General features: G+C 36.5%; 1 protein-coding gene across 1 annotated transcript; it reads left to right on the forward strand.

Annotated features, from left to right (window-relative positions):
- Positions 1 to 859: 859 nt before the first annotated feature.
- On the forward strand, positions 860 to 17,771 carry elp1 (elongator acetyltransferase complex subunit 1). Its single transcript, XM_084133958.1, has 37 exons — positions 860 to 1,028; positions 1,538 to 1,717; positions 1,843 to 1,995; positions 2,093 to 2,174; positions 2,361 to 2,441; positions 2,869 to 2,954; positions 3,115 to 3,214; positions 3,294 to 3,384; positions 3,528 to 3,651; positions 4,779 to 4,872; positions 5,638 to 5,868; positions 6,022 to 6,192; positions 6,280 to 6,364; positions 7,157 to 7,312; positions 7,511 to 7,617; positions 7,750 to 7,853; positions 7,947 to 8,000; positions 8,110 to 8,215; positions 8,734 to 8,849; positions 9,681 to 9,754; positions 10,010 to 10,088; positions 10,236 to 10,315; positions 10,392 to 10,520; positions 10,676 to 10,761; positions 10,842 to 10,990; positions 11,758 to 11,881; positions 11,977 to 12,074; positions 13,660 to 13,861; positions 13,945 to 14,006; positions 14,082 to 14,144; positions 14,819 to 14,879; positions 14,974 to 15,087; positions 16,146 to 16,257; positions 16,443 to 16,570; positions 16,946 to 17,097; positions 17,427 to 17,502; positions 17,588 to 17,771. The coding sequence occupies exons 2-37, from the start codon at positions 1,568 to 1,570 to the stop codon at positions 17,653 to 17,655; spliced, it is 3,948 nt and encodes a 1,315-aa protein (XP_083990084.1). The 5' UTR covers positions 860 to 1,028; positions 1,538 to 1,567; the 3' UTR covers positions 17,656 to 17,771.
- The last annotated feature ends 314 nt before the right edge of the window (positions 17,772 to 18,085 follow it).

Raw genomic sequence — 18,085 nt, forward strand, 5'->3', positions numbered from 1 at the left:
CAACAAACTGGCCTAGGAGTCATTGCACCCTTTTTTTATTTCACTAAATCGAATCGCTGGATTGTTTTTTTAAACGATTCTTTGAAGAGCACAGTTCAAAAGAACCGATTCAAGGAAATGAATCTTAAAAAGAAGCACTCAAAGCAGAACAAGTAGAAGTACAGGTTCCACTCAGCAAATCAGAAGTGAAAATAATAATTAAAGATGGTATTCATAAACTCTGGCAAGATAAATGGGATAAGGGGGAAAAAGGTAGGCATTTATATAATATTCAAAAGAATGTAACAGTTAAAATGATCAGCTCACTTTCACGACAGGAGGAAACCTGGTTCATCAGGCTAAGGTTAGGACATACAGGACTGAACAGCGGCGGAAACATGAGACAGGAATGTGCCCATACTGTACGGAAACAGAAACCGTGAAGCATGTACTTCTGATATGTAGGCAGTACTCTGAAGAGAGAGAAATATTTAAGAGGGTAACAAAGAACTCTGTTACTTTGAGAAACCTGTTGAGTCTACCTGGTACACAGTCTACAACTAAAGCAGTGATAGAGTTTCTAAAAAAAAACACAACTAGCAAGAAGACTTTAGGCCAATTTATTTATTTTTTTATTTTTTTATGGAGGTTTGAGCTGAGGTTGAAGCTGAACACGCAGCGCTAGCTGAAGCTTGGGCTCTGATCTTTTTTTTATTTTTTTATTTTTTTATGACTCCCCAATGTGATCACACCTCAATCCAGTAGATGGCGGTAATGCACAAAGATTGCAAGCTGCCAATAAAATTCATAGAAGAAGAAGAAGAATGAATCTATACTCTTTGATCTGACCCTATGGATCTGACGGATCTGACCAGCATCTGACACTGTTTCCTCCACGCCGCTAGGGCGCGCATCTGTTCATGTCACCGCATAGCGACACTTTTTCTACGATGTCAGACACTGCACTGACAACAACGTGCGTGTGTTGTGAATTGATATTCCACAAATGATAATTTACCTCATATAGAAAGAATAGATAATACAACAAGGTAAGTGTAACTTCTTTTAGACATACGCTGACTTGATTGTGTGCCATAATAAAGACAGACGTTTACTTTACCTTTTATAACGTTAGTCCTATAAAGTTATTTATTGGATAAATAAGAGCCTGTTGTCTATTTAAACATATCTTTTTTATCCAATTTAGTGACACTGCATTGAGAAATTATGATACAACCATATATTGTATTTGCACCATGACAATAACGTGTTTTTTTAGACATATACCATGTCCCGAGTTACCTTGTAACATGAATATAGTAATCACTTACCATGGTATACACTACCAGTCAAATGTTTGGACAGACTTTATTTTGTTAGTAAAGGGAAGGACCAACAAATCTCTAGCATAAATAGGAATGTGTTTTAAAAGCATTTCCAGGACGTCATGAAGTTGAGGTGGAGAGAGACAGTGCATTTTCCACTATGTCATGCTAGAACATTTCTTGTTATCAAATTAAATCAATCAGTAATACAAAAAAATGAACTATTGTTTCAGATCTCATCTTGTTGAAAGCATCCATCCAAAATGAGAAACCTCAGCCTGCTGCAGCGCTTCAGATGTGTGGATCTTCCTATCCCGGGATCCCCGCAGTGTTTCACCATCAGAAGCGAGGACGGAACAGTGCTGGTGGCCTCCGAACTTGCCATCACAGAGTACGACCCACGGACCGGAGAGGTATTTCTAGATTAAATTTAAGTTTCCATATGGGTTCAAACCCCAGAAGATTGAGAGACTGACTGACTTAGTGTCTAGTACCAAATAGCTATACATTAATCTTGCTGTATAATGTGCTTTTATAGGTTTATAAAGAGGTTTCACTGACGACAGATGACTATCTCCCAGAGGATGGTAGTGGGCTTGTGGTGGCAATACAAGATCTGCCAGATCAGGAGTCAGTGTGTGTGGCCACTGCCAGTGGTGATGTCATTCTCTGCAACCTCAACACCAGTCAGGTGATCATTCATTTGATCTTAATGCTCTTACATTAAAGAAAAAGATTTTATAAAACATATGTGCTCTAACTGTGCTTTAATAATTTCTCTCTCACAGTTGGAGTGTGTTGGCAGTGTGGACAGTGGTCTAACCGGTATGACTTGGAGCCCAGACCAGGAGTTGGTGACTCTGACCACAGGTCTGTATCTCTAGCAATGTTATTTTAGAATCATTGAAATACTCTAACAATGTTAACTATGGTTTTAGTTAACTATAATAACCCTACCTCTCATAAAATGTCTGTGTAACTCAATTAGTTCTGTTTAGAAGTGCATAATAATGACATTTTGCATTGTGTCCTTTTGTGTCTTATATGGCATATCAGGTCAGGAGACCATTATCATGATGACCAAGGACTTTGAGCCAATAACGGAGGTTGCAATCAATCAGGATGACTTTGGCGAAGGTATAGTTAATAAACGTTTTCATTTAACGCTCGGTATCATTAGGATTGGGTTATCGTTTAAATGTTAACAATCCCAATTCCGATTCTTCTTATCGATTCCTAATTTTGGATGTGAAAACAGCGGTGTGATGTTCTTGCACATTAAAATGACTTTTTTTGTGTGCGCTTTGGATGAAAACAGTGCACGGGTCTTCTTGCGCTTGAATGGTTTCAAGTCATTAAAATACACACAAAGGAGTCAATAAGAGGAATCAAAATTTTAATTTTATAACAAGTATCCAATTCCTGACCTTAAGTATCCAATTCTAGAATTGGAATTGATTTTTGATTCCCAACCGTGAATATCATGCTTTCATGCAGGTGACTTGTGTTCACTGCATATGAGCAGATATAGTGCCTGATTGGTTATTTTGCTTCTGTGCATCAGATAAGTTCATCACAGTTGGTTGGGGGAAGAAGGAGACTCAGTTTCATGGCTCTGAGGGCAAGCAGGCCGCCCAACGGAAAGCAGCAGTAAGTTTTTGTTCTGTTTAGTATTGTTCTACTTTACCAAACCAACCCACTGCAGCCAGCAAGTATGATACCGAGCTGAGGATCACCAGGAGACCATTGGCATTTCAACCTGGTTTGAATATGATCCTTCTTCTCACCTAGTTCTGATCCACTTTCACAGGAAGTGCAGCCTGCCCTGCCGTGGGACGACAGGAAGCCAAGGGTCACTTGGCGAGGCGATGGGCAGTTCTTTGCCGTCAGTGCTGTTTGTCCCAAGACTGGTGAGAATTTCCCTTTTTACGGTTGTTGTTGCATAAAAAAGTTTGTGACTGTTAAAATATAGCTGCATTTTTGTTTCAGGTGCTCGAAAGGTTCGTATCTGGAACCGAGAATGTGTCCTGCAGGCCACCAGCGAGGTCGTTAACGGTCTGGAACACCCTCTCTGCTGGAAGTAAGACATCCTGAACGTCTTTTAACTTTTCAAACTATTTACAGAAAGTGAAATTATGCCCTTTTACCCGTCATTTCCGTTTCTCTCTGCCTTATCATTATCACTTAAAGTGCTGTTAACATTGAAGTATATTTTTCTTGTAGACCCTCTGGCAGCCTGATCGCTTCCACACAGCGACACCCTAACAAACACAGTGTGGTGTTTATGGAAAAGAACGGACTGATGCATGGAGATTTTACACTGCCTTTTGGAAAGGACCAGGTCAAGGTAGATATTAACTCCTCTAGTGTTGTCAAAAGTACCGACTTCGGTACTATGTCGTAGAGGTCGACCGATATGGTTTTTTTCAGGCCGATGCCGATCTTTTGAAATCCGGGTCTGGCGAAATGCTGCTGATTTATTTCGGCCGATTATGTGCTTGTGTTTAATCTCTATTTGAAAGATAAAATGTAACACAAATAATTACTTAAGATAGACAAGATTTCTCAACAAAAACATTTATTGAACACTTGACCAATCTGCACTTGTACAAAAGTCAAAAAGACCTTGAGATATGTTTGGTAATTGTACCTGAATGAATTGAAAATTAATTTGCTACATTTCAGATTAATATATTTGTTTTCCTTAAAATTTTAATTAATAGTAACTTAAACACTTTGCAGTTTGAATGATGTCCTGTATAAACAAAATGACGGAGTATGTTTTTATGTTTCCACTGTTCGATCGCATCCGCGCCTCTCACACACACACACGCACACAAATATAAGTAAACACTTTGCGGCTTTAAATGCAGGCGACTTTTCAATCGCGCCCGCGCGTTGTTGAACAGATTCTTAAAGGGATAGTTCACTTTGAAATTAAATTTTGGTATGTTTTAGCTTACCTCAAGGGCATCCCAGATGTAGGTGTCTTTGTTTCCGCAGTAGTTTCAATTTTGATATTTTTACGTCAAACCGTTCTTGTCTGTCAGTCATATAATGCAGGTCTATGGTCACCACCTCAAAGAGCATGCACAGAGAAGTCCAAATTAAACAATTCTCCATCGTAAGTACACATTGATGGCCTAAGACACGAAACGAGCGGTTTGTGTGAGAAAACGAACAGTATTTATATTTATATTTATAATTTTTATATCGGAAACAAAGACACCTACATCTGGGATGCCCTTGAGGTAAGCTAAAACATACCAAAATTTAATTTCAAAGTGAACTATCCCTTTAAACACCTCTGATTAGACATTGTGTTCACACGCTCAACATATATATCTCTGATTGGCCATTGAAGTCGGTACTTTTGACAACACCAAACTCCTCTCTATATGATTTTTTTTTAATTTAAAAGATTCAAGCTATAAATCATGGGGAATAAATCTAAAAATGGTCTGTGTTTTTCAGGTGAAGGAGCTGCTGTGGAACAGTGACTCTACTGTACTAGGGGTTTGGATGGAAGACTTGAAGCCTGGAGAGATCAACCATCCCAACACATACAGTAAGATGCAAATCAAACTGCTCTGCATATTCAGTGATGGGGTGAGTAATAATCAGTGGTGCTGATTAGGGCTGCATGATTAATCAAAATAAAACCGAAATCGCAATATGGCTTTGTGCAATTATCAAATCACAAAGGCCGATATAATTAAATTAATATATGTGCTGTTTTTTCATGTTACTCATTATCCGCCAGTGTTTTCATTCTCACATCATCACTTTTGAGTCGCTTTTACATGCATTTGGGAAAACATGTTCCAATCAATCTTCCCATACTTGTAATGAGAAAAGTTGTAATTAACAAGAGTCAGATGTATAACTATTTGTTTTGTAATGTAATATAAAATTATTATTATTATAATATTTTTTTAAATACCGTTTTTTATTTTACAATAAAATATTATAGTAGTTTTTTTTATATTATATTTCTTTTGTTTTTATTTACTATTTTTATATATTAAATAATAATAATAATTATTATTATTATTAATTTTATATTATTGTATTGTTTCTTTATTATAGTGATATATAATCACAAGATTTTGGCCAAATTGTTCAGCCCTAAAAAACAAGCACAGCATACCTGGAATTTTATTTATTTTTTAAATCGCGATCGATTTTTTTCATCAGGAAAATCACACTTACAATCTCTCACCCCGTACCTAAACCCCCCTCCCCCCCCAAAAAAATGATTAAGTCCTGGTGGTCATACTCATTATCAAGTTTAGGGCTTTTGTTTTAAACCTGAAACCTATTTCTTTCACAGTTCAGCTGTGGACTGTTGGGAATTATCACTGGTATCTGAAGCAGAGTTTGCATTTCGGCAATGAGCCCCTCAGGGCTCCGGCGTGTGTGTGTTGGGATCCGGAGAAGCCCTTGCGTCTCCACCTCCTGACTCGAGGACGGGCCAGCTACACCTACGACTGGGGCTGGAGCACTCAGCGCAGCCATGGCAATGATTCCCATGACAATGCCAATGTGGCAGTGATTGATGGAGGTAGGTGTGGCCATTGTCCAACTCTTAAATAATTGACAAATCTCTGAAATGTTGTAAACAATGCACTATTTGTCATTTGTGTTGTAAGTAAGGCATTTTATCAATTGATGATTGAAGTGAATGGTTTCAGTGTTTAACTAATGTGTTTTGCAGATAAAATTCTGGTGACAACATTCCGCCAGTGTGTGATCCCTCCACCTATGTGTGCGTTTGAACTTCAACTTCCTGTTCCTGTCAACTTGGTCACCTTCCATTCTCAAGCCCAGAGGACCAATGAGCTCGCAGCTCTCACAGCCGATGGGCATATTTATGTATACGGGGAAGGTGAGTCACACTCGAATTTTAAACTTTTATCAGAATTTAAAACATCATGTCATGTAGGATTTAATCACTTGTGTTTCCTGTATTCAGGTGGTGGAGTTGAAAATGGAGGTGTACCCAGGGTTCTTGGCTTTAAAGTCATCTCAGCACCATTAGTCTTAAGAAAGACATACAGGTACAGGATGATTTTGAGTTTCTCCAATCTTTATTTAACAATAAGATGCCACTGAATAATGAATATTTTTTGATCATCTTTTATTTCTATGTAAGATAAGATAAAAAAAAAGATTTTGAAAGTCTCTTATGCTCAACAAATCTGCCTTTATTTGATTGAACATACAGAAAACATACAATTTAAAATTTAATTACAATTAAAATAAATAATAATTTTAATACATTTTACAATGCAATTTAGTGATGCAAAGCTGAATTTTCAGCATCATTACTTCAGTCTTCAGTGTCACATGATCCTTCAAAAATCATTCTTAAATGTTGATTTGGTGCTGAAGAAACATTTATTATTATTATCAGTGTTAAAAAAAGCTTTCCCTGCTTAATGTTTTTGTGAAAAAATTCTTTAATGTATTCTTCAATGAATAGACAGTTCAAAAGAACTGTCACGTTTTATCAATTTAATGCCTTCTTTGTTGAATAAAATAATTGTTTCTTTAAAAAATTGTTTTGATGACAAACTTTTGAATGGTGGTGCAAAATATATTGCATTTAATGTATATTTTAATGCAGCTCTAATAAAAACATTATTGATAAATTTATGTGAAATAACCTTTCAGAGCAAAAAAACCCAAATATATTAAATGTCTTTTTCACTGTTTTCTCAGAGACATGTGCTTGTGTAGAGTTTTAAGTTTAGTTATTTTCTCAGTCAGGCAAGCAGATTGATTGAGCACTACTGTGTGACTATGAAATGCAGCCTGTATTCGGTGTGCTGATGCAGATGTGTGTGCAGGGTCGTCGTGGATCATGGGGAACCTCTAACGCTGCGCTTGCTGCTGTGGTTGAGTGAAGATTTGTTTTTGGCTGTGGCCCACGGAGTGTGCTTGACACGCCTGCTGAAACTGACCCCATCAGACAGCCAGGACCCCAAGGACACACTGGAGATCAGGTACTGCCGCTAAAATAATGAACTCCTCCGGTCTTGTTCACATTTGTATTTAGTGTAGCTCACACAAAGACAGACTGATCTAACGAGCATAGACATGAGCTCAGGGGCTGAGAATTGTTCAAACTTGTGAATTTTTTAAACTCTGCACTTTTAGCAGTGTCTCTTTTTCTTACATTCTTGGTGTTGGTCATTTCTCAGGGCAGACGTTCCTGTGGATGGTCATGTGATCAGCTTGTGCCACAGCCTCAGAAATGGCACTGTGGCCCTGCAACTTGAAGATGGACAGATCCGGAAACTTCTTATGGGTCAGTCAGTTCATTAATTGTAACAGGAACTGAAAATGGCTACAACACAATGTATGTTTAATCATGTTTTAAGTCTTTTTTTTTTTCATATGACATATATAAAGGATATTAATGATAGAACATTCCATACAGACACTTCAGAGCTCAGTCTAACAGAATGGAAGGATTCAACTGGCAATACCATCAACTTCCCCCGGCCTTGTGTTCAGACGGCACTGTGTTCCCTCAGCGGAGAAGTAAATATATATTCTCCAGACAGAACTGAGTTGTCGGTCATGCTTTGCCCTTAAATTACAATAAATGCTTCATATGAATTTGTCTTTTAATAGGAATACTTGATAGGCCTCACTGAGAGATCACACCTCTATATCGGTGACTCACTGGTAGGTGTGAGGACCCCAAAAATGAGAACAAGGATATAAATGACATTACATTTGTTGTGTTAGTGACAAAGTCTTGGCTGTTATGCTCATTAGAGTTTCTCTTCCACAGGTGGCTTCCAATATATCTTCATTTGTAGTTTATGATGACTTCCTCTTGCTCACCACACACTCTCATATGTGCCACTGTCTCAACATCAGCACGCTCTCTGTTAAAGGTACATGTGAACGCATCGAAGACATTAAATATGTAAATATACATAATATAAATATACACTACTGTTCAAAGTTTGGGGTTGGTAAGATGTTTTGTTTTGAAAGAAGTATCTTATGCTCACCAAGGCTGCATTTATTTGATAAAAAAAATCAGTAAAACAGTAATATTGGGAAATAGTATTACAGTTTAAAATAAATATTTTTTTTTGTTTGTTTGTTTTTTATTGTAAAATGTCATTTATTCCTGTGATGAATTTCTTAGCATCATTACTAAAGTCTTTCAGAAATCATTCTAATATGCTGGTTTGCTGCTCAAGAATCATTTAAAAGTATAAATGTTTGGTAGCATTATAGATGTCTTTACTGTCACTTTTGATCAATTTAATGCATCTTTATTCATCTTTGATGAATAAAAGCATTAAATTAAGACCCCAAAACTTTTGATCAGTGTTTTATCTAAATATAGGTGTATATATAAATGTAAATATACATGTATGATGTTATTGGTGTCCCTGCATAGGTCTGCAGTCAGCTCTGAGCTCAGATGCCAATCAGAATGATGAGACTGTAAGAAAGGTGGAACGAGGCTCTCGTATTGTTTCTGTGGTTCCCCAGGACACCCGACTCATACTGCAGGTGAACAGAAAGTGATTAAGTAATTATCTTTCTAGGAAAGAAATAATTAATTGGGATCTGAGCCACATCCAAGCATCAGAATGACATATCATGTTCAAGTCATGTTGAAAAGATTGTATTTACGAGTTGAACTCACATAAATGCCGTAAATAAGTCGTAGATACGAGTGAGAAGCTCAGGATTTTCTTGAGTTGGGGGCATGTCAGTGAGAAACATGGTGGAATACCACAATATTTATAGGTATTTAGCAGTGACATTGTCTGGCTTTTTTATTTACAACAAAATAAGCTAATTCCCTGCACAAAATATAGTAGCGTTGTAATATATCAATACAATATGTAACAATAAAGTTTATTGTGGCAATGTGGCTTCATAAATTAATAAAGAAAAATGAAAAAGCAGCAGCATCCTGGCATTGTGGTGTTTTTCATAGGCAAGCACCATTCACATTTTCTCCAAAAAAAGTCTATTTGTATTGAATTTGTGGTTGTTTATTTCAGAATATTTGGTGGTGTGTGTTTATATATATCGTCACCTTCCTAAAATAATTGCCTAAGTCATTTCCTCATGATGCTGGCCACCTCTGGTAAAATCGCCCACATCCTCAGTTGAACAGATCATGCAATTCTACCTCTGTAGTATAATGGCCTATGTTTAGAGTGTGAGTTAGGCCATTTTATTTTGCCTAAGTCAAAAGACAACGAGACTAAAATCTACTCAACCTCTGAAGCTATTTTTCAGTTTTTTGTGTTTTCTGAGAAACCGGAAAAAATTACTTGGGCAATTATTTTAGGAAGGTGACGATATATATTTTTCGTTGTTTCTTTTTAGATGCCACGAGGGAACCTGGAAACCATCCATCATCGGGCTCTTGTACTTTCTCAGCTCAGAAAATGGCTTGATGGGTATTTTACATTTACAAAAACTTCAGACAGTGCTATGTAAACAAAAGGCATACTGATCTTTTTAAAAAATATTTGTATTTCCACATCGAAAAATGTATTTCATTTTTATTTTATTGTATTAGTATTTTAAAATGTAAATATATTTTATTTTACATTTCTTTATTTTCTATTAAAAAAAATAACTTCAGATAAAAAAGATAAATGAAGTGAACCTGGTTTGAATTGATTTGAATCATTTTAATGTGTTTGTTTCAGTCTCAGATTTAAAGATGCTTTCGAGAGCATGAGGAAGCTGAGGATCAACCTCAACCTCATTTATGACCACAATCCATCTGTGAGTGACCTCACTCTGATTTCATTTCCTTTTACAGTAACATCTAAATGCATTCTTCTACACCATGGATTGCATTTCCTTTCAGAGAATAGTACTAAATGAATAACACCACTGCCGTCCACCTCCATCCCATGAATCCTCTCACAGGTGTTTCTTGACAACATTGAGATGTTCCTGAAACAGATTGATTCCATCAACCACATCAACCTGTTCCTCACTGAACTTAAGTAAGTATTTAATGCAAAGGCATTGATTAAATCTCTGTTGATTTATCTATTAATTTAAGTATTTTGCCATTCTTAGAGAGGAAGACACCACCACAACAATGTACCCGAGTCCTTCACGCTCAGCCTCCAGTACAGCTTCAGGAAAGAAGGTGGACATCGTCTGTGATGCTTTCCGGTCCACAATGGAGACTCTCGACCCACAGAAGTCAGTTCCTCTGTTATAAATTATACATATGTTTAAATAAATTTCAGGAAGTATAGTATAGCCCTTCTACTTGCTTTTTTTCGATTACAAATAAGATTACCGGTGTACGCCAAGCCCTTTTCTTCCTCCCCTGACATGCTTTAATCTATACACAGATATTGTTTATGTATTCTTACATCACACGTGAGAAAAACTACACCAGAACTGGAAATCGCTCTACAGAAGGTCCATGAGTTACGAGGTGAGCCTCAATAGACACATAATCAAACATGTTTGTTTACTGGGCTTGAGTCGGTTACATCTGTGTGCTTTTGTGCCTAGTGAACCCCCCCAGCGGCTCCAACAGCGTGAGCGCAGAGGAAGCTCTGAAGTATCTTCTCTTCCTCGTCAATGTAAACGAGCTGTATGAGCATTCCCTCGGCACCTACGATTTTGACCTAGTGCTCATGGTGGCTGAAAAATCTCAGAAGGTCAGTCAGAAGATTCCCACTCTGATATATCTTACATGTTATATTATATCTTGTTATATTTTTTATTATATTGTAAAATGAACAATTCAATGCAATTCTTTAAATACATAATGAATAAGATTCACCTTTTCACAAATAAGCAGCCCTTTCAAATATTTGTATTACTACATTACATTATTTTATATTATAAGAACAAATTCAGTTATGTAAATAAATAAATTCAAATAAATAAATAAATACAATTCATCATTTCACATTTGATATTTATATTATATTATAGTCTATGATACTACACATAATGAATAGTTTTACCTTTCCATATATAAGCAGCCATTTCAAATATTTGTATTACTATATTATGTTTTAGATTATATAGCAGAAGCCATTTCACATATAATATTTGTATTATATAATAGAAAAGAGCAAATACAATTCTGTAAATATAATGAATAAAATGAATCATTTCATATATAAGCAGCCATTTCACATATTTGTATTATATTACATTATTTTATATTATAAAATGAACTAGTAGTTAATAAATACATAATGAATAATATAATATAATAATAATATATAATAAATACATATTTGTATTCCTATAATGTATCATATTGTATAATTTTATATTACATTTTATATTATAAAATGATGTAACACAACAGGCACTTCCAGCGTTTTTGATGATGAGATTGATCTAGTTTCGGCACACATCTGTTGTAGACGCTGTTTTGCAGTGGTTTATAGGCTTCTTCTCAAACATGTAGGACCCTAAAGAGTACCTGCCCTTCCTGAACATGCTGAAAGTCCTGGAGCCAAACTACCAGCGCTACACCATCGATAAACACCTCAAGAGATACAGGAAGGCCTTGCATCACCTCAGCAAGTGTGGTAAGGGCCTTGTAGGATGTCCCAAGTGAATACAACACCAAATATTCACTGTTGTCTCCATGTTTATTTCTCCTGTTCTACCTCATGTTTTCCAGATGAAGAACACTTCACAGAGTTGTTAAACTTGGTGAAAGATCAGAAACTGTACAGTGATGCTCTTGAGCTCTATCCTTCAGACAGTGAGCAATACAAGGCAAGTTTTACAGATGGTCCATATTTTTATATTTGTAACATTTTATTTTTCCCTGAAGTCCGTTAGTCAAGGTTTGTCTCACCAATATATATATACATATACAAAAAGTATCAAAAGTTTGGGATCGGTAAAATTTTCTCGGTCCTTTATGCTCACCAAGGGTGCATTATTTGATTAAAAATACCACAAAAAAAAAACAGTAATATTGTTAAATATTATGACAATTTCAAATAACTGTTTTCTATTTGAATATATTTTAAAATGTAATTTATTCTTGTGATGCAAAGCTGAATTTTCCGCATCATTACTCCAGTCTTCAGTGTCATGTGCACTGCATGTTCTCACTCTCTCACTCTATCATAACGGGGATATTTTGGGGATATTTAATTTAATTTAATTTTATCAATCAATTAATTCCACTAGAAACAAACCTTGTTGTATTATTTTAATTTAATACTGTGAAGCTGCTTTGATACAATCTGTATTGTGAAAAGCGCTATACAAATATACTTGACTTGACTTGACTCTCTCTTCTCTCCGACGGCGGATTGACACACACCCGCTTCCTGTCACTCGTCTCATTCGCTTCGGCTGAATAGTGCTTGTTGTATTGCGCATAATTGTAGTCATTCCCGCAGTGGACATAAAGCTTGCACATAAAGCCGCCTCTCAAACAGCTTGCGAGTACCAAATTGACCTTTTAAGCTTATTGTGCTTAAATGTTTAAATACATCCAAAATTATGTCAAATGCCCATCTTGCCAAGTATTCAGGTAAATACAGTCAGTTTTGGAATGTAAATAGAGAAAACGCACGTTGTGTAACAGTATATTAGATCTGTGCATAAGCTCTTAAAGTGACAGCAGCCTAATATAGAGAAAATCACTCGCTGCTCTTGACTGGATAACTTTTGTAACTTTAATTGTAAGCATTATGATTACTTCATTTCTGTAGTATTTCTTACCTGAATACTACTGCTAGACCCACCTGAAGAACTTAAAGCCATGTTTATTTCATTTGTTTCTTTATTCTATTGTATTTATTTGTGATATTGTTTGCAATTTGTTTATTTGTTCTTATGTTATTACTGACTGTTTACTTTTTTTTATTTAATTTTTTGTAAATGTAGTTCAACGATTCAAATAAAGCCTCCCTGTTCTGTGTGTAAGCTATTACAACAAAAGTACCCAACTTATCCAAAAATTCTGAGAAAATAACAAATTATCTGTATGGCGGTATATCGGGCAGTTTTCCCTATGGTATCGAATATCGATATTTTTTAAGGTATCGTATCAAAGTTGGAAATTCCAGTATCATGACAACACTAATCTGAATACTCTATTCTGATTGGCTGGAATGTATGCATTTAAACCTAATGCACAGGTAGTTCTAAGTCAGTTGAATCACCGTGCTGCTTTCATTGAAGCACACACAAACACACACACACACACACACACACACGCACACAGAGATCGGAGATTGTCAGACAGAAACAGGAGCAGAAACCCTGTGACTTTCATTAATCAATTAACTTAAAATAGCAATGTTGACATGATCTTGACCCTCGACCCCTGTGATGTCATCAGACCCTGAGCGTGGCCTATGCAGAGCATCTAGCTGAGCAGCAGCAGGCGGAGCTGGCGGGACTTCTGCTATGGAGATGTGGAGAGACGGCCCGTGCCCTGCAGGCCTTCGTCAGCTGTACGAGCTGGAGGCACGCCCTCGCCGTGGCAACACACATCCCGTTGCCATCCGAACAGCTGGCACTGCTCGCCAGAGACCTGGCAGGTAAGACCTTTCTGTTATGTATCTATGTTTCCTGCTGAGATTACGAATGTCCGTATGCCATCTTGTATGTGTGATGTTTTCAGAGAAACTTCTAGAGGCCAGAAGGCACACAGAAGCCGCCCTGTGTTTGGAGCAGTATGCTAAGGTACACTGCATATTTCATATTCGTCATAGTTCTGCTCTCCAAGATTGTGCTGTGCTAATGTCTGTGTGTTGTCAGGACTGTGAGGAGGCGATATCCGCTCTGATACAGGGATCTGCATGGGAAGAAGCGCTGAGATTGGTGAGCCTGTTCTTTTATGTGTCTTTCTTTACCTGTTATTATTATCAAGTTATAATGTTTATTATTGTTGTACTGGATTACTTGATTCTGATTGCAGCATTGTTGCTAAACTGTATAAAATAATCTTTGATATTCTACATAGCTGTAATTAACAACATACTGTATACCAACAAATAATAAATGAACTACATATATGCTCTATCATTCAAAGGTTTGGGGTCAGTAATTAATAATTCTAAGTTATTCAGCAAGGATGCATTAAATTGATCACTAAAGACATTTATAATGTTACAAAAGATTTCAAATAAATGCTGTCATGGAATCATGACACTGGATCATGTGACACTGAAGACTGGAGTAATGATGCTGAAAATTCAGCTTTGATCACAGGAATAAATTACATTTTAAAACATATTCAAACAAATTTAAATTTTAATAATATTTCACAATATTACTGTTTTTGCTGGGTTTTTTAAATCAAATAAATGCATCCTTGGTGAGACTAAGAGACTTTTAAAAAATCGTATCGACCATACTCAGTAGTGTACGATATATGAATTATATACTGTACACTACTGTTGAAGAGTATGGTCGATACATTTTTTTTTTTACAGTGTAAGTCTCTTATGTTTCTATGTATCATAACTTAATTTCTTTTTTATTTCTCATTTCAGATTTATTTGTACAACAGACAGGACATCATTGAGACAAATCTGAAGTCTGCTCTTTTAGATGGTAAACCATCATATTTTACCTGTCTTGGCATTGACCTGTTTATTCATATTATATTTTGTGCTGCATCTTAACTGTACACTTGGTTTGCCTTTAGCTCACAGTAATCAGACATCCTTCCTGGAGTCCCAGAAGACTTTGTTCATCCGCCACAAAAACCGTCTTGCTGTGGTCCGAGAACTTAAAGCCCAGGCCAGACTTGAGTTATTTGGTAAACAGAAGTTTTAATTATATCCATTTCACGTTTGATCTCATCAAACTTATTTTAATGAAGAGCTTTAATGTTAGTGTACATATATTTTGATAATGTTTCTGTCAGGACCACTATTGTCAAATAAGATTGACCATTAGCATAGAGTTTGGATTGGCGGTATGGTTCTGTTTGGTTCTGGTTCAGAGCAGCAATAACCCCCCTTAGGGTAAACAGAACAGAATCAACTTAAATGTATTGAATGTATTAACTTAAGATTTTAAGTACAACATAATTCGAAAATTTATTCTGATTCAAAGGGCACTCAGAAGGCCGAATACTGACTGCACGAGAGGAGGAGCAGGGGAGGGAGGAGGGCAATTAGCTCCTGAGAAACGCGATAGCTGCTGATAATACTCAAGTCAAGTCAAGTCACATTTATTTAAATAGCGTTTTTTACAATACAGATGGTTTCAAAGCAGCTTTACAGAGATAACAGGAAAATGCAACAAAGTTTGTTTCCAGAAGAAAATAGCGTCACAGTCCAGCTTAAGTTCAGTGAAGTTTCATTTTGTTGTAAAAAAGTTATTAATCAAAAGCCACTCAGGAGAAAACTGTAATGTCATCGTCCAGCTCAGTTCAGTTCTCATATAATGGTGTCAATGCAGGCAGATCAATATTATTGTTGAATATTAAATTAAATGTTAAATTTATTGTCCCCAACTAAGCAAGCCAAAAGCCAATGGCAACAAAGGTGAAAAAGGCGACAGTGGCAAGGAACCAAAGGTTCTCCTCTGGCCAACAAACAAACAGTGTATGATTTTGATTCAGGCAGCATTACAGGTCAGGGGTCAGATTAAAGAGTCAGAATAAAGGAGCTTATATACAGTGATAGATGTCGTATTCCTATAGGTAGACGTGGATCAACTGAGAGTCAGCTGCTGTGAGCTTGACTAAGGTGACCTGCCAGAACTAACGCTATGCTTAATATTCCTTAGTCACATGCAATGTTTATCAGTACACTTGGTTTTAAACTATTTCCTGTTGCTCACTGACAGTCTCTTCCTGTTCTATTTCAGATGAGGATGGTGCTGACTGTGCAGATGCTGAACTCTACTCTGAGGCCAGCAGCGTCCTGACCGGCAGCCATCTTGGCTCAAAATACTCCCGCAGCAACTCTCGCATTTCATCGTGAGTGACATCACTGCTACCACTTCACTTAAATTAGTGGTCTCAAACTCTGCCCAAACCTAATTAAAGAAACCTAACAGGAAAGATTACATGGAACTTCCAATAAAGTTTGAGACCACTGATTGAAATGTTTCATTGTCAAATGTCAAGCCAAGTCTGATGCAGAGATTGAAATTTGTCTGCAGGAGGTCGTCTAAGAATCGTAGGAAAGCAGAGGGAAAGAAACACAGTCTGAAGGAGGGAAGCCCATTTGAGGACATCGCCCTCCTGAACGCACTTATTCAAATGATCACCATTGTTGATGGGATGAGAGGTGAGCCGAAGAAAAAAACATTATACATGCATATACTGTATATGTGCATGGTTCAAGTAAAATCTGGCATAAACAATTGTAAGTCAACAACTGTAAGCAATACATATGCATATATGTAGTTATACATACATGCATACAATAAAAAACAGCATTCACACTAAAGTTTGTAAAGGAATTGTGAATTGTTCAAGTAAAATCAGGCATCAACAAATGTATGGGTAACAGTTTAATGCTAAGCTTGGCGTAGTTTGGCTCATTATATCTTTAAAATTGTAGAGAATTGACATGATTAAGATCATTTTCATTATTAAGCTGTATTCTGTGTGTGTAGAACATGTGATTCACACTGATGATTGTTGTTGTCTGACCCTGCAGAGGAAGTTCACAGCCTGCTGAAAGCTCTGGTGCTCTTCCAGTTTGACGGTCCGGCCAGCAGCCTGCAGAGAGACTACAGTGTCCTGCTGCAGCTCATAGAGGCGGCCCTTCCAGAGATCTGGAGTGAGAACCTGCAGCAGGGCCAAACTCCAGTGAGTCACACACAGGCTCTCCTTAACAGCTTTTTTTTTTTTTTACAGCTTAGCTCAGAATTTGTTTGTGTATTGTTTGAATACAAAATATTTTTGAGATTATTGGAACTTTTATTTTATTTGGAACTTGAGGTTATTGGAATATTCTGATATTCCGCAAAGAATGTTACATTAAAAAAAATATATTTTTAAAAATCTATTTACTATGTTGTTCAAAGTTACGTCTCTTATTTCTCTCCGACCCTTAGAATTGTGGTCTAAAATGTTCTTTTATTTATTTACAAAAGCCCTTTTTTTGCACTTGTGAATCATGTTTCTTCTCTCTCCAGCTCACGGGTCCTAACTCAACAGCCAATAGCATTACGGCATCATTTCAGCAGCAGAGACCCGCTGTGCCTCAGCAAGGTAAAGAGTAACTCTGTACTTTCAGTGAGGATGTTTCATTCATGTCACCTGTTTTAAATCTACACTTATCCTTTTCACTCCTCAGACACAGAAGCCCTGACTGCTCCCAAGATGAGAAACACCATCAAGTGGAAACTCAACATTCTCAAATAGTTTGCATGTGTCTTTAGGCCTTTTTTTGTTTTGTTTTAATTATTGTATTTTATTCAAATAAAATGTTTGCATTGTTTTATGGGATATTATGGATGAATTAAATATTATAAAATGTTTTTTTTTGTCTTGTGAGCTTGATTGGATAGCTGTAGTTATCATTTAACATAATTATTCATCGTTTACAATCAATTATATTTGGTCTTATTTTTGGTATATAGAGTATTAGACATATTCAGTATGAGAATCGGTGCAAATAATTTTTTTTATCATTAATACAAATCTACTATTTTAATTTCTTGTTATCAAGCCCCATAATCTATTCTAAACTAACCATTGTTACTTTTGTCAGGTTAAAATAAATTTGATCAGTTTGTATGAATCTGAAGACCTGGTTTATAATTTTCCTGTAATGTTGAATGGCTATAATTGC

The sequence above is a fragment of the Abramis brama genome (assembly GCF_963993115.1).
Source record: "Abramis brama genome assembly, chromosome: 13".
In the NCBI taxonomy this organism is placed as follows: domain Eukaryota; kingdom Metazoa; phylum Chordata; class Actinopteri; order Cypriniformes; family Leuciscidae; genus Abramis; species Abramis brama.

Coding starts and splice junctions, on each gene's coding strand:
- elp1 (XM_084133958.1), top strand. CDS start 1,568: ATGAGAAACCTCAGCCTGCTGCAGCGCTTCAGATGTGTGGATCTTCCT. Junction 3,215..3,293: donor TGCTGTTTGTCCCAAGACTG/GTGAGAATTTCC, acceptor TTTTTGTTTCAG/GTGCTCGAAAGGTTCGTATC. Junction 7,618..7,749: donor GATCCGGAAACTTCTTATGG/GTCAGTCAGTTC, acceptor CATTCCATACAG/ACACTTCAGAGCTCAGTCTA.